The sequence below is a fragment of the Leucopleurus acutus genome (assembly GCF_964270905.1).
Source record: "Leucopleurus acutus genome assembly, chromosome: 19".
Lineage (NCBI taxonomy): Eukaryota > Metazoa > Chordata > Mammalia > Artiodactyla > Delphinidae > Leucopleurus > Leucopleurus acutus.
The window spans coordinates 45,743,461-45,757,728 of NC_139161.1; the positions used below are offsets into that span (position 1 = coordinate 45,743,461).

Consider the following 14,268-nt stretch of genomic DNA (forward strand, 5'->3'; position numbering starts at 1 on the left):
TTTGGGACTCTAGAGTGCAGGCTCAGCTGTTGTGCACGGGCTTAGTTGCTCCGTGGCATGTGGGATCTTCCCGGACCAAGGATCGAACCCATGTCCCCCGCATTGGCAGGCGGATTCTTAACCACTGCACCACCAGGAAAGTCCCCCACATTTATTTTATTAGAGTGAGATTTTGCTGTGTCTGATGAAGCTAGTTTCCCTTCACCCACTTTTTTTTTATTCAGTGTTTTACCTAATGATTTAGTAGCCATTGATGATAATTGCCTTGATTTATTATTTCAGTAGAGGTTATTGCCTTTGCTTTTAAGAACTTGATTTTACACATTTTAGAAATATAAATTATGGATTATTTCTATAGTACATCTCTTTGATTTTTGAATGTACAGCCATAAAATAGCCAGAGGGAACTTTTTTATGATTCACTTCAAAGCTGAGTAATTATCACTTCCTTAGTTTGTAGATTTTAAAAAATAAATCAGCTTTCTTTTTGCTTCTCTCCTCCTAACCCCCATCAGATTGAAGAAGAAATGTTGGCTTTGCAGAATGAACGCACAGAACGAATACGAAGCCTGCTGGAACGTCAAGCCAGAGAAATTGAAGCCTTTGACTCTGAAAGCATGAGACTAGGTTTTAGTAACATGGTCCTTTCTAATCTCTCCCCTGAGGCATTCAGCCACAGCTACCCAGGAGCTTCTGGTTGGTCTCACAATCCTACTGGGGGTCCAGGACCTCACTGGGGTCATCCCATGGGTGGCCCACCACAGGCTTGGGGCCATCCAATGCAAGGTGGACCCCAGCCGTGGGGTCACCCCTCAGGGCCAATGCAAGGGGTACCTCGAGGTAGCAGTATGGGAGTCCGCAATAGCCCTCAGGCTCTAAGGCGGACAGCTTCTGGGGGACGGACGGAGCAGGGCATGAGCAGAAGCACGAGTGTCACTTCACAAATATCCAATGGGTCACACATGTCTTATACATAACTTAATAATTGAGAGTGGCAATTCCGCTGGAGCTGTCTGCCAAAAGAAACTGCCTACAGACATCGTCACAGCAGCCTCCTCACTTGGGTACTACAGTGTGGAAGCTGAGTGCATATGGTATATTTTATTCATTTTTGTAAAGCGTTCTGTTTTGTGTTTACTAATTGAGATGTCATAGTATTTGGCTGCCGGGTTTTGTTTTTTTGTTTTTGTTTTTTAACTTTCGGAGAAATTTTGAAAAGGGGAATAGATATGTATGTGTGTATACATATACATACACACACACACACACACACACACACACACACACACACACACACACATATCTCAAGCATGTGGTTACAAGAAATTGGCTAGTTAGGGGGTATTTTCTGAACACTGCAAAAATAGAATGCAGGAATGTGTCTTGAGTCATCACTTTGGGGCAATTATATCCTAAGAAGGTCGTGAAAAAATCTAAAGCCTTTCTCCATACCCCAAATTCTTATAAGCTACTCACAGCAGGCAGCATATGCTGAAACAAGTTATTATGGAAACACATCTGTGTCCCCTCACCAATGTATTTTCTTTATTAAATTGGTCTGACTTCTCAGCCTCATTTGGAGTGAAAAAGAATGTGGAAATCCATGAACACTAAAGGGTTCCATTGACTTTTTCAGAGAGTAGAAAACAATTTAGTTCTTTTTCTGAATGCTGCATAGATTTGTCAGTGATTTTTTTTTTTTTTTTTTTTTTTTGTCCATTCAATTGTGCCTTTTTTGTGGCATGGTGAGATGGGAGGTGTAAGGAGATGACAAGTTGTGTGGGAATTGCATCAACGAACCTGTGAGCCTTTAAAGGGGAAGACCAGAAGGGTGAGAGAGACCCCTGAAAGTTCATATGGTGGGTATGTTCAGCAGCATAGTGAGGAGATGAAGCCTCTATATCCTGACATTTTGTTGCTTATACTGTGATATCTTATCCTAGCTAAGCTCTATAACTCCCAAGACCCCAAACAGTACTTTTACTTTGTACAGAAACAAAGAACATATAGCCAATACAAATCAAATGCCAGAGAGTTTTGAATGATGCCATATTTGCAAACTGCCATCTATTGGAATTCTCACCACACTACATAGACATAATTTGATTACCCCTTTTGGCTTATGGGATTTCCTGTTTACAAGTAGAATAGCCAATTATTTAAATGCTTAGTTGCCATAGTGAACCAGGAGTCACTGAGCCAATGACTTTACCAGCTGCTGACTAATCCTCATCACCACTGTAGATTTTGCTGCATGTGCAGGTCCTCTTTTTGTTTTTCTTTTTTTTTTTAATTGCTGTTTTTGTTGCTGCAATACTTTACAAACTTCTAGTTCCTTGAGACTTAGTGACCATTTGGCATCATGTTAACATCACACAACAGGAAACACCACTTCCAGAAGTCTCTAGCCTCAGTGCTAAAGTACTACTGAAAAGGAACTAGCAAGTTTGGCAAATTTTTTAAAAAAAGTAAAGTAAGTTATAGTGGTCAGGGAATCTCTTGACAAACGCTAACTTTTTTTTTTCCCACAGAGGGGCGTGTTTTGTTTTGTTTTGTTCTGTTTTGTTTTGCAATGAAGGATCAACCCAATGCTGAAAGTTAGATGTTACTTGGTATTCCACTGCTAGTGTGGAAATTGAGTTGAAGGTGGGTAGGAAGCTGTGAGTATGACTTGAAGGAAAAAAACTTTCTTTTCAGTGATAAATCAGAGTTTCTTACAAGTTGTCTTGACCCCTCCCTTGTCTTGAAGAACCCTTGCTGCTGACTCTGGATCCTGCTTTTTGTAATAGTCAGAGAACTCCAAGGTAGAATTTTCTGAGTCCCTCTCAATGATACTCTTTACCTAGACCAGGCTAATGACCAAACAGTAATCTATAATTGTTGAAATATTGGCTTTCTCAACAAAATTTAAGTCTTCCCCAGGTATGTCAGTCTAATCTCCATGAATCCTCCCCTTTAGGAGTTTCTGGCATTCATTTAAAGGTAACTAGAAGAAAAATTAATATTTTAATGTAAATCTTTTAAAAACCAAGATCACAGTAGAATTCACACAGTTTTAGGCAGTGTTTCAGGTAGCACTCCAGTACATTGTCCTCTTGGCCATGCTTGAGATCACCAGTTTTTAGGTGAACGTGACATGTACTTCTTGTCTATCTAATGAAAGGAGCTTTTAATTTTCTATCATTTTGCATTCACCTATTATACAGTATTTCAAACAAATTGAGATATGTACCTATTTGGAGGAAAATGATAGGAGAGAGCTTTAATGTCCAAAAATATGAATTTGATACCTTTAAAAAAATTCTTATTAGGTCTGGCCCCTCTATACTACTGGAGGCATGGAATAGGAGTGCAGCTCAGTTTTACATACAAAACTCTTTAAAATAAAAAATACTACCAATAATACATGTTAAAGTCCACTTGTGGACTTAAATTAGTCAAATTGAGTTATTGAGTTCATGCAGATCATATGTACTTGTAAAATTGTGATTGAATACTGACTCCAAATGTCTATCCAGTAGGTCTTTGTATCTGATTTAATTGTGTGGCAACCAGTTTTACATGTAGGCCATGACTATACCTGGATTATTCCATTAAGTTCATTTTAATTAAAATATATATAGTTTGCAAAAATGGTTCAGCTTAATTGATTTGTGTGTGTTTGCAAGATCTAACTTCTGAGGAATATCATACATGGTAGGAATTATCAAAGAGTAAAGCTTGTAGCAGGAAAATTTGAAAGGTTTTGAGAGATTCTGAAGAAAGAAGCAGGCACTTTCTGAATCAGTGTACAGACGTCAACATTTGATCAAATTACTACTACCTCTTTCCCATTGTTGGTGTTCACTTGATATATATGTGTTTAAGAAAATAAAAAGTATGGGATATTTGTCCAGCATATCAGAAAGTCGTAAATGCTATGTCTGGTATCCAGAGCTTGGCAGTAAAAGTTTCTTGTGTTCACTGTCTCTCCCTTTTTTAAGTTAGCATTAGAAAAATGCAAAACCTCATACCTTGAAATATATTGTTCCTAATGGGGTTCCCTTCCTTTTGCACATATTTTTCCCCTTATTAAAGTCAGCTCTAACCCCAAATTAAAGTATCAAAGTATTTTCATTATATAGATAAAGTTAGTTGGAAAATATGTTTTTATTAGTTTTATTCAGAGCTGCCATTCTTTTTAGTCATTTCTGTGCCTAGAGATGAGTAGTCCTGCATTTGAAGCCACACCCACAGATATGATATGCTTGGTACTCTAGGCCAAGGATTTATTGGTAAGTTGAACTTTTTAGCATAGTCATTATGATTTTCAGCTGCCTAGACATTAGGTAAACATCATTCAGTACACTAAAGAAACTGTCCTTGACTCTCTCCCACTCCGACCTATTTTTCCTCACCCCCTTTTCAAAAATTGAAAACGCTATGAGTGTCTTTTTCAGACCATAAGGCAGACTTTAGTAGCTTTCTACTTCTTTAACTAAATGGCATTTTAAACTTTTATAGAATACATTGTGTTGGACACTGGAATAATACTGTTTATTTTCACCTGTGAAAAATGACTTTATTGTACTTGAAACACCTCCTTTGCATTTCTCCATTTGTGCCATTCACTAGTGGAAATAAATTGTATTATACCATAATCTACTGGCTTTTAAAAACTGTGTTAAATATGCACATTTTTGGTATAGTTATTATCATTTGTATGTATATATTGTATATACATATGAGTGTCTATATGTGTGTATAGATTGATGAATATAATTCATACTGTACATTTCCATCAGGGCACTTAAGGTTCTGTTATTTTGTTTCATTATTTTAGTCCTCAGTTAAGGCAAGAATGCATGTGTTTCTTAACAATGAGTACTCTGGGTTGATATTTATGAGAAGGTGGTCATTAGATGCAATCTTTTCTATTTTAATCCCCTCTTAGCACTTGAGTGGGTGGAAAGAAAGTTAAGTAAAATGTGGAACCATAAGTTGCAATGCAGTAAAATAGTGCTGGGGAAGGAGCCAGTTAGTGTTTCTGTGAGTTTGTGTCATGATGCAATGAAAGATAGGTGATGCAGAGAGAAATGAACCATGGAAACTAAAAACACTGGTGGTGATTCCTCTGCAAAGATAAAAAGAACCAATAAGTCACATAATCTTCATGTGCACTCCATGCATATTTCTTAGTAGTGGTGCCATTGATCCTCTTACCCTTTTTACTCCATTGATAATATTATAAATTTTGCTAAGGACCAAAACATCCAAGAAAGGAATTACTGCTAAAGCATCTAAGGTTCTCCTAAACTATAAAATCAACAGGAAATGGCCACTGGGAGAGAAGGATTTGGTATTGGCAAGGGGCTTTCTCCTTTTAGCTGCCTCTTCTTGCTTGCTAATAGTAAGTTCTTCATGCACCTTCCACCCCTTCGGAGGCACTACTTTTCAAGCACAGATTTGGCCCAACACTGCAACCCTTTCCTAAGTAGTTTATATGGCCCTGCATTTTGTTCCATGCTCACAATGTGAAGTGTCTAGTGTATGTTCCAGTCAGAAAATAATATATTTAAGGTGTATAAGTGTGAATCTCCTATAATGATGGAAGAGGAGGCTCTTATTTCTTAGAAAACTGCTTTCTCTAAGGAACAAATCTAAAACTTGGGCTGTCATCTTGGAGCTGCTTACCAAAATACAGATCCTTATTAAAGAGAAACAAATTCTCTGTTTTCCCTCATCTATCATGATAGTGCCCCCCAACCAGGTTGTAGCATTACCTATTAAAAGGCACTCACTTACTCTTAGTTGTTAAGAACTGGAAATTTTCCATCCTCAGATTCCTTAAAGGATGAAGAGTGTGCTGTACACTTAGCAGACTTGCCTCTTATATGCAAGGACTACTGATTGAAGTCTATTTTGCTGTGTGTCTGGTTATGTTGTCTGCACTTTTATTAAATCACTACAGTAAGTCTACATTGGAAGTGACTTAATTTGTAAAGAAGTTTTATTAAACACTGTCTAGAAAAAGAAAGTGAAGCTGAGAACTCTTCCTTTATTGTGCATTTATATTTTCTACTGAATTCTGGTAGCCCCCTTTAAAGTCACATTAACTAATTCTTCCCTTGTTTATATTCAGATTTCCAAAATTTCACTCATGCAAGGGAAGAGAATCTATTTGGCCTAATGATAGTCTTCAGATCATAAGAAATATGTAAATTAGCATGCACCTTATCTGCCTGTTGTGGGTTTCTTAAACTTGCACTTCCCTCTCACGCACCCCAAAATAGATATCCTTTAAAGAAAATAAAGGCAGAGAATTAAAACTGGGGAGCCATTTACTATGTCACCATCACTGTTAACTGTTACCCAGCAATCAGAACTTTTTGAAGTTTCAGAGCTTGTGTGTGTGTATGTGTCTGTGTGTGTGTGTTTATGTTTGATTGTGTTGGGTTTGTTTTGTTTTTAAATGTACAAGAGAGTCTTCTTTAAATAGAGAAAAAGGTTAATCCTCTCTGAAACAGGATGCCCATTGGATATACTAATCTGGACATCTGTAGGTAGTTTACCATGAAAAAGTAGAGAGAAGATGAGACTTGTGAATGAATGAAAAGGGTATCTTGATACCCCAGAATTCCCCCTAAATTACGGGTAATTCAACCTGCACAGTTTCCTTTTCACTCATAGTTTTTAGCAATTGTGAGTGAAGAAATCATGTAATTATCTGTAAATATTTAGCTAACAAATTGACCTAGTTTCTGTATTTTTTTGTTTTTGTACTAAAGTTTATAAGTCTGTGCCAGCTAGAGAGGAGTTGCTGTCATTGCCAGTTGTGGTCCTAGCATCTAACCCTGAAACCATCCTAGGTAACATTTTTAGAATTAATGCTTCAGTGTTGTTAAACAGGGAGAAATTAAGCTCAACCATTGGTCAGGTTTAAAATCTTTTGAAGCAGAGTCATTTTATTTAATACAATGATTACATGTCCTCAATCAAGAATGAGGTAGGGAACCTCCCTCCCCCAGTGGCCATGTTTACAGAAGTGTGTTTTGTCTATAAAGTGCAAGGGTTTTAATGTTTATGTAAATTATGCAGGTGATAACATTATGGCTTGGAATTGTTTATTGGGCTCTCGCTGAATTTTCAAATGAAATGAACTATGCTTATTACTGGCACATTGATCCCATTTCTGGAGCATTTTCCTATTTCCAGAATTACATGTATTCCTTTGTCAATCCTTTGACAATTTCTTTGTCATTAAAGCTGGTAAACATAGATGAGGGAATTGCATTTTTTTAAATCCATGAACCTTCATTTGTGTGCCTTCATTACTCATGTTTCTTTGGCAACTCTGAGGTCAGTGAAGTTTAGAAATGAGATACCAGTGTTAATGAAAAGTGTGTACTCTTCGCTTTTGCATGGCTTGGCTTAGCATCAAGGGTATATTTGGGCCACTTGAAAGCATGAAGACCAGTTGTATGGGAACAGGTTTCTCTCAGTGGCACAGTTTGCTTTTTCTGAGCCCTCAAATACATTGCCTCAGCATGAACATTATTGTTTCTATAAATTACACATGGTCATGGAATGAATTATGTGATTTGAAAGGATGGAACTGCTTAATGTTTGCAGATTCCAGCTGGCCATGTGACTATTGGGCACATATCAAACAAACCTGGGGGGAAATATTGGAACCCTTCTAACCCTTTTTTGGTCATAGACAAGTATATTTAGTTTATTAAGATGTTGGCTGCCCCTGGTATGTTGCCAGAAAGCTCTTTTTTGGTGCCTATTCCAAATGTGCTTTCTTGCATTTCATAATATCAAAGAAACCACCACCCCTTCTTCCCAGCAGCATTTTATGTCAGACCTTTTATTCCACATTAAATGGGAGTTGTGCCTACTTAGAGTGCCCCTCCAATTAATTACATACACGTGTCCTAAAATAATCCAAGCAGGAGACACAGGTAGGAAAATTTTTTTTAGGAAGTCCACTCGAGGCCAGTAATCTATCTGACAAGGTATTTTACCACGTTATCTTGCCACTTGATAAATGAGCCTATTAGGAATTGCAGGTGGTTTCATAGGGCAAAATCCAAGTAGAGAGGGATATGTGGGATTTCTATTAAGAGATAATTTTGTTATTGTTTTACCTCTCCTTTTATGATCCTTCTCTGCTAGGTTAGAGTGGGTTAATTCTCCAAATTTATTTTGTTTTTTATTTTTTAGGGAAATTTTTACAAAAGTGATGGTCTGATGTAAATAACATTTTGAAGTATAGTGCACATAAGTTCCCGAGACTATTTCAACCTGATAATTTGTAAGTGCTTTAGAGTTTTTTTCATTAACACTTGTGTTGCTAAATCCTATTTATGTAAGTCTGCTAAAAATTTTAACCCATTTAAAACTTAAACATTTAAATAATGGATGAGTTACTCTGAGCAATTTAGCTTTCAAAACCCCCTTGTTTTAGTACATGAAAAAGATAGGCTAATGCGCATTAATGAGGTTGGAGAGACTATGAGAAATATGTATAGTGTATATTTTAAAACAGCTTTGCTTGTATTGTGAAGATTTAAAAACAAACTTGAGATTTTTAACGTAACTATTAACACAGTTTTAACATAAGTTATCCCACTGGGTTTAAGAGCATCTTGAATGTATAATCCTTTTTGTAACCCAGGTTGGTTTCTGCTTTTACCAGTCATCCAAACATATTATTTATGATTTTAGTTTTATATACTCATTTACTTTTGTTTTCCTCAACCAGCATGATTTTTTTGCACATGTATTGTAGAAATTTTTAAAAAGAAAAATCAGTACATCATTTTCTCTGGATTTTCTTCACTTCTCTTCCTTTCTACTAACCCATTACCTTAAAGGCCATATCGCTCCATTTGCATTATTTGTGCAAATGCCAGGGTTGGTTTTTATTTTTATTTTTGCTATTTACCTAAAAAAAGAAAAATGCTTCAGTCAATTGCTTTTTTATTTAAAAAAAGAAAAAAGAAAAGAAAAAAAGCTGTAACCTTATCATTTCTGAGTAGACCATTGAGAGATGAATGCACACCTGTAATAGCCCAGGACCAGCTTTGGTGGCTAAAGGGAATATTTTAACTAAGCAAGAGGTTCTTTTCTAAAAGTGGTATATATTATTCACAATCCCTTTCAGTTATTCCCACAAGTCAGGGGTCCAGATAAAATGAGGGTTATCAGCTAACTGATATGTTATCATTGAGGTTCATCAATGAATTTGTACATTTCTAGTTCCCTTTGGTGAAGGGAAGAAAAATGATGATTTTGCAAGACCTAGATTTTGGCTTGGTTTCTTGCCTCCTTTTTTGGCAGCCTTCATCTTCTCATCTCCTAAAGCCCTTGAGCCTGTAGGGTTTTCATGGTGGACAAAGGACCTGTGGTCTTTTAAAACTAGGACTGATTTTTTTGGCAAGAGATTATCATGTTGAAAGTGATGTTCTGCCACTTTACCGGAGACTAATTTTAAATATACACAGTCCTCTTAATTTTCGGACCAAACAGACACCCACAGGGGAGGCTTATCAAGGGTTGCAATGGGGAAGAAGCCTCTCCCTCACTGTCAGCACCAGCTGGTAAAGGTGACTGTACAGATGTGCATTTTCCTTTTGGTAGAAATGGTCCGCAGCACTAATTGGTAAGGCTTATTGTACAGTATATTGTCAGTATTCTTCTGGTTCAACATACCTTATAGTTCATATATAACCTGTATTAATTGTATAGATTGTGCATTTAAAGCTGTTACCAAGTTGTCAGAACATAAGAGCGAAAACAAGGTCATATGTAATATTTTGTTTGTAAGTATCCTTTGTATCATAGCAAAGGAAATGTTTAAAAAAAATCAACTGTAATAAAGTAATTTTAGTACACAGAGTGTCTGCTCAGTTTTTTTAAGTAATTGTATTCCCATAAAGATAAAGTATATTTCAGTTCAGTGACTGTTTACTAGGTAATTACTGAATCTCAGGTAATTACTGAATCTCAATGCTGTACATTGGGGGGTTACAAAAATGAGTAAGATATGGGTAAGAATGAGCTCCCTAGTGTAGACTAAAACCCTCTAGACTAATTGCCTTGAATTCTGTGTGCCCAGACAGTGAAGCAGCCTACTGTGCTGTGGATGTGAGATGATTCTACTTTAGCTTCTAATGGCTTGTTGCAGGTTCTTAAGTTTTATATAGACATATGTTGTGGTCTGTGTAACTACAGTTCCTCCCAGACACATGGACACATAGATGTATGCAGTTCTTGGACCTTGTACAAAGCTTCACAAGGTGGTTTCACCTGGGTTCGTTTTCCCAGATTTGAAAATCATCACATTTCAGCCCTGAATGGGGTAGAGTATCTAATCCAGTCCTGTTAAAATGACTTTGTCAGAAGGCTTAATTTGGAGGGAAGGAGTTTCTTGGGCTGGGGTTTATATGTTTTTTTCTATTAGAAAATAGTTTTAAGTGTTGTCATTTTAAAAAGTATAGTTGAGATTACCTACTTTATTGAATAGAAGACTATCAGAAAAATGGCACTTTTAACTTTTTAACATAGCTTCTAAACTCCTAGAATGTTGATGCTGAGCTATTTTGAGATTAATTAGCATTTATGTAGTGTTTAATTTGCCTGGGTCAAACAACTACGTGGCAGAGCCAAGATTTGATTCCAGGTGTTCTATCTCCAGCATTTCCCAACATCCCACCTTGAATTTGGTTGAGTTAAAAGGGGGTTTAAAAAACAAGAGTTCTTTCTGCTTTATCCCCACAATTGAGCGGTTCAAACTACAGTGGATGGAGAGTTAGGTGCTTCTACCATGTCAGCAACCCAAAACAAATGCTGTCATTGACTAAACACATCAGAGATGCTCTGAGTTATGCTTAGGGTTTAAAGCCCATCCTACCTGACTATAAAAGAAATTTTTTTTTATAAAAGAAATTTTGACATAAATTAAAAAATCACCACAGTGGTTGGCTAGCTTCACAGCCCCAGGGTTATAAGTTAGTGCTATCATCTACATCTCAGTGATGCCAGCTGCCAAACCAGGGTTTTCCTATATATGTCCTAGGCAATTAGTGACTTTAATTATACTTTCAGATACTTGTTCTTATGGATAAGAGGGAGACAAGGCTGCTGAGGGTGTTGTTTATTGCAGGCTGTGTAATAACTTTAGGGGTGCCATTTATAGATTCATGTTGGCTCCGCCACAAGAGTTGTGCAGCAGCTCTGAAGACAAATTCTTTCTCCTTTTGTTAACACCCTTTACATTATGGAGTTTAAAATGAGCATTATTTACTGTCATCTTAGCCAGTGATTGACTAGGAAAAGGCAAAGTATGGCATAAAGAGCAGTGGTTTAGGGTTCTGGTCTTTAGCCCCATCACTACTAACTGAGATCTTAAAAGTCACATTCTTTCTGACCATCATTTACAAGAAATAGGAAAGCAGATAGTTTTTGGCTGGAACAAATGAACCAATGTATAACCTATTAGCCATAACATGGTTATCAGAGAGAGAGAGCATGTGTGTGTGTGTGCGTGTGTTTGGGAAGGGGGTGGGGAGAGTTTGTCCTCAATTGGGCAACCCAGCACCCAGTTTGTAAGCCTCAAAGGTGCTGCTCTTCCAGGCCCTTCCCAACTTTGCAGTGGAATTAATAACTGGAAATCCTTGGCCTTACAAGAATCAGAATATAGACTCTGATCTGAAAGCAGATGCCACCTCATTATAGAGGTCTTTGAGCTCTGGTTGAGGAATTAAATGGGCTTGAAGAATGGGATCCATCTGCTTTTACTATTTCATTATAGCCTAACAGACCTTAATTAAGGCCTATTCACAGTCTCAGTCTTTGCATATGGAATAACTCATAACTTGCCCAAACTCATGAGTCACAAATGAAGTAGAAACTAGAACCCACATCTCCAAACTATTTCAGTGCTCTATCCAACACACAAATTACTAATTGCCCACTGGAAGATATCTCTGTGTAGGTACCACTGATGATCAGGGAATTTTAAGCCTGCTGGGAAATTATTAGCCCAGAGCAGGAGGCCTGGTTGTTGATTAAACAGAGGTTCCGCTGGTTAGTGTTAGGGGACACAAGCCTAGATCTGTAGAAGTGAAGCAACAACCAGCAAATAGAGAATGTGCAGTGAGGCTCCGTTAACTCCACAGGTAGGTAAGCACAGCTCAGTACATAGAGGACTTAAGAAGAAGACAAACAGCACATTTGTTTGTGGAGATTTAAAAAAGAATGACATTCCATTGTTGCAGGGAGACTGCAATTTATTATTCAGAGGCAAACAAGCTGAGAGAATTTTTTCTTCAGTCTCACTAGTGATAGACACTAGAGCAAGATACCTTATTACACAGGAAGGCTGGAGGAGCCAGAGACATTTGTTTTTTAAGTGTTAATATCTTTTATTTTTTGTTTTAATGAAATTCTACTTTTCCTCTAAACTTTTAGCTCTTCCTGGATACTTCAAAGCATAATTATTAGATGTCTTAAAACATCCTCTGGTCACTTTGGTAGGGTTATTTTCATTAAAATCTTTATGTCATCTCCCAACTCCCAGAATTTGGATCAGGTCTATGATCTGATCCTCAAGCCCATAAACCAACCAGAAGTCTTTACAACCCACTGAGCTCGTTAGCATTATTTCCAGTCACCGACTCTCAGATGAGAAGAGACCTTATATCTAATGTAGGCCACCCTTATTTCTCAGCACATGTCCCCTCCATGATATGTGCCTAGGAGCAGTCTAGCTTGTGTATACCACCAATGATGTGGGACCTTCTGCTTCCTAAGGCATTCGTTCCATCCCTGGGCACTTGGACACTCCCTAGGTATAACTTCTTAATCTTAACTCTACAAACTGTCATAACTAGTGAAAACAGTTTCTGATGCCATCTTTTGTGGCTTGGCTGTAGGATCATTGGTATCATTGGTATCATTGGCAAGTTCTGCCAAAGTGGCCAAGTCTCTGCCTGTTTAAGCAGGGTGGGAACTTTATACTAAAGTTCATTTCTAAAGGAAGAAACCATGGCATTACTGAGGGTGACTGACTGACAAAGGATCCTGCAGTCTGGGTGGAAGATGAGTACAGAGCAACTTCTGACTCTGGGGTGGTTTTGAGGTTATATATAAAGCTAAGATGACACTTCCTGTGTCAAGACCTCTTTTCTAACAGTACTCAAGTCTTAGCAAGGATATCTTCACTCAAAACAGAGATGACATCTCAAAATGAGGATTTGGTGCTGTGTTTTTTTATTATTGTCTTCTCTGGCCAAGCCACCTTGGAAACCTATGCATAAATACATAAAATACTAAATCTTTAAGAGAATTAAGTTACAGCTTAGCACAGTCTTTGGTATCAGAGGTCAGAACTTAGTAGGACTCAAGAAAACCTTGAGAAGCAGTTGTCTGCTTCCTGCATTCTGATCCAGTGGGTGGAGACAGATAACTCAGGTCTGAGATTATGCCTCCTTTATTGTAATTGGATTGTGTTTTCTTTTCCCCCTTTACCATTTGAAGGTGTTTATAAATAATGAAGAGACCAAAAGGGAGGCAAGCAAGTGATTGAGACCTGAGAGGATTGCTAAAGACTTGCTACCTGGAAAACTCCCAACTCAGTGGTACTTCCTTGGGTTTTGTTTGTTTTGTTGTTTGTTTCTTGCTTCCCCAAACTCATAATTTGTCACTTCGTTTTTAGGGCCATGCCTTCTCTCAGAATGTGTGCCTGGGGTTCCTCCATCTGGTTTCATATAATTAGCTATTAACCAAAGCAGAGCCAATTTGGGTGATTCCTTCATTGTTAGACTGAAGGACAGGGTCACCCAAACCTGCTTGAACAGGAACTACGCTTTCTTGGCAAAAATGGCTTGAAAAGCAGCGATGTCACCAAATGGTGATGAGAAGATGAGAGAGAGGTAGCTTCCTGAGAATGGCTATGAGTACCTCTGGCACAGGGGCATGGAGGAGAAATACTTTAGGGTTTAGGTCATTAGGGCTGTGGATCCGAGGGGATCCAAGGGACAAGGGCTGTTCTGCTGTTCACAGAGCTTTAAGACTATAACTGGAAAAAAAATTTTATATATCTATCTATCTATCTATCTATCTATATATATATATATCTCCTCCCCCACCCCACCCCACAAGCTGGCTTTCCTGTAAAAAAGGAACCATGATTTCTCCCAAAGCTATTATCTTAACCAGAGTCCCGTGGTATCTGGCCTAGAGAAACAATCTGGATTTTAGCCCTTAGGGACCCTTTAA

At 37.8% G+C, this 14,268-nt stretch overlaps 1 protein-coding gene across 1 annotated transcript in view; it reads left to right on the forward strand.

Annotated features, from left to right (window-relative positions):
- Nucleotides 1-14,264, forward strand: part of TAOK1 (TAO kinase 1) — a 153,748-nt gene extending 139,484 nt beyond the window's left edge. Inside the window, exon 20 of the mRNA XM_082860880.1 lies at nucleotides 516-14,264. Within this exon, the coding sequence (XP_082717006.1) occupies nucleotides 516-977 (462 nt within the window). The 3' untranslated portion in view covers nucleotides 978-14,264. The remainder of the gene's footprint in view (nucleotides 1-515) is intronic.
- Nucleotides 14,265-14,268: the final 4 nt, after the last annotated feature.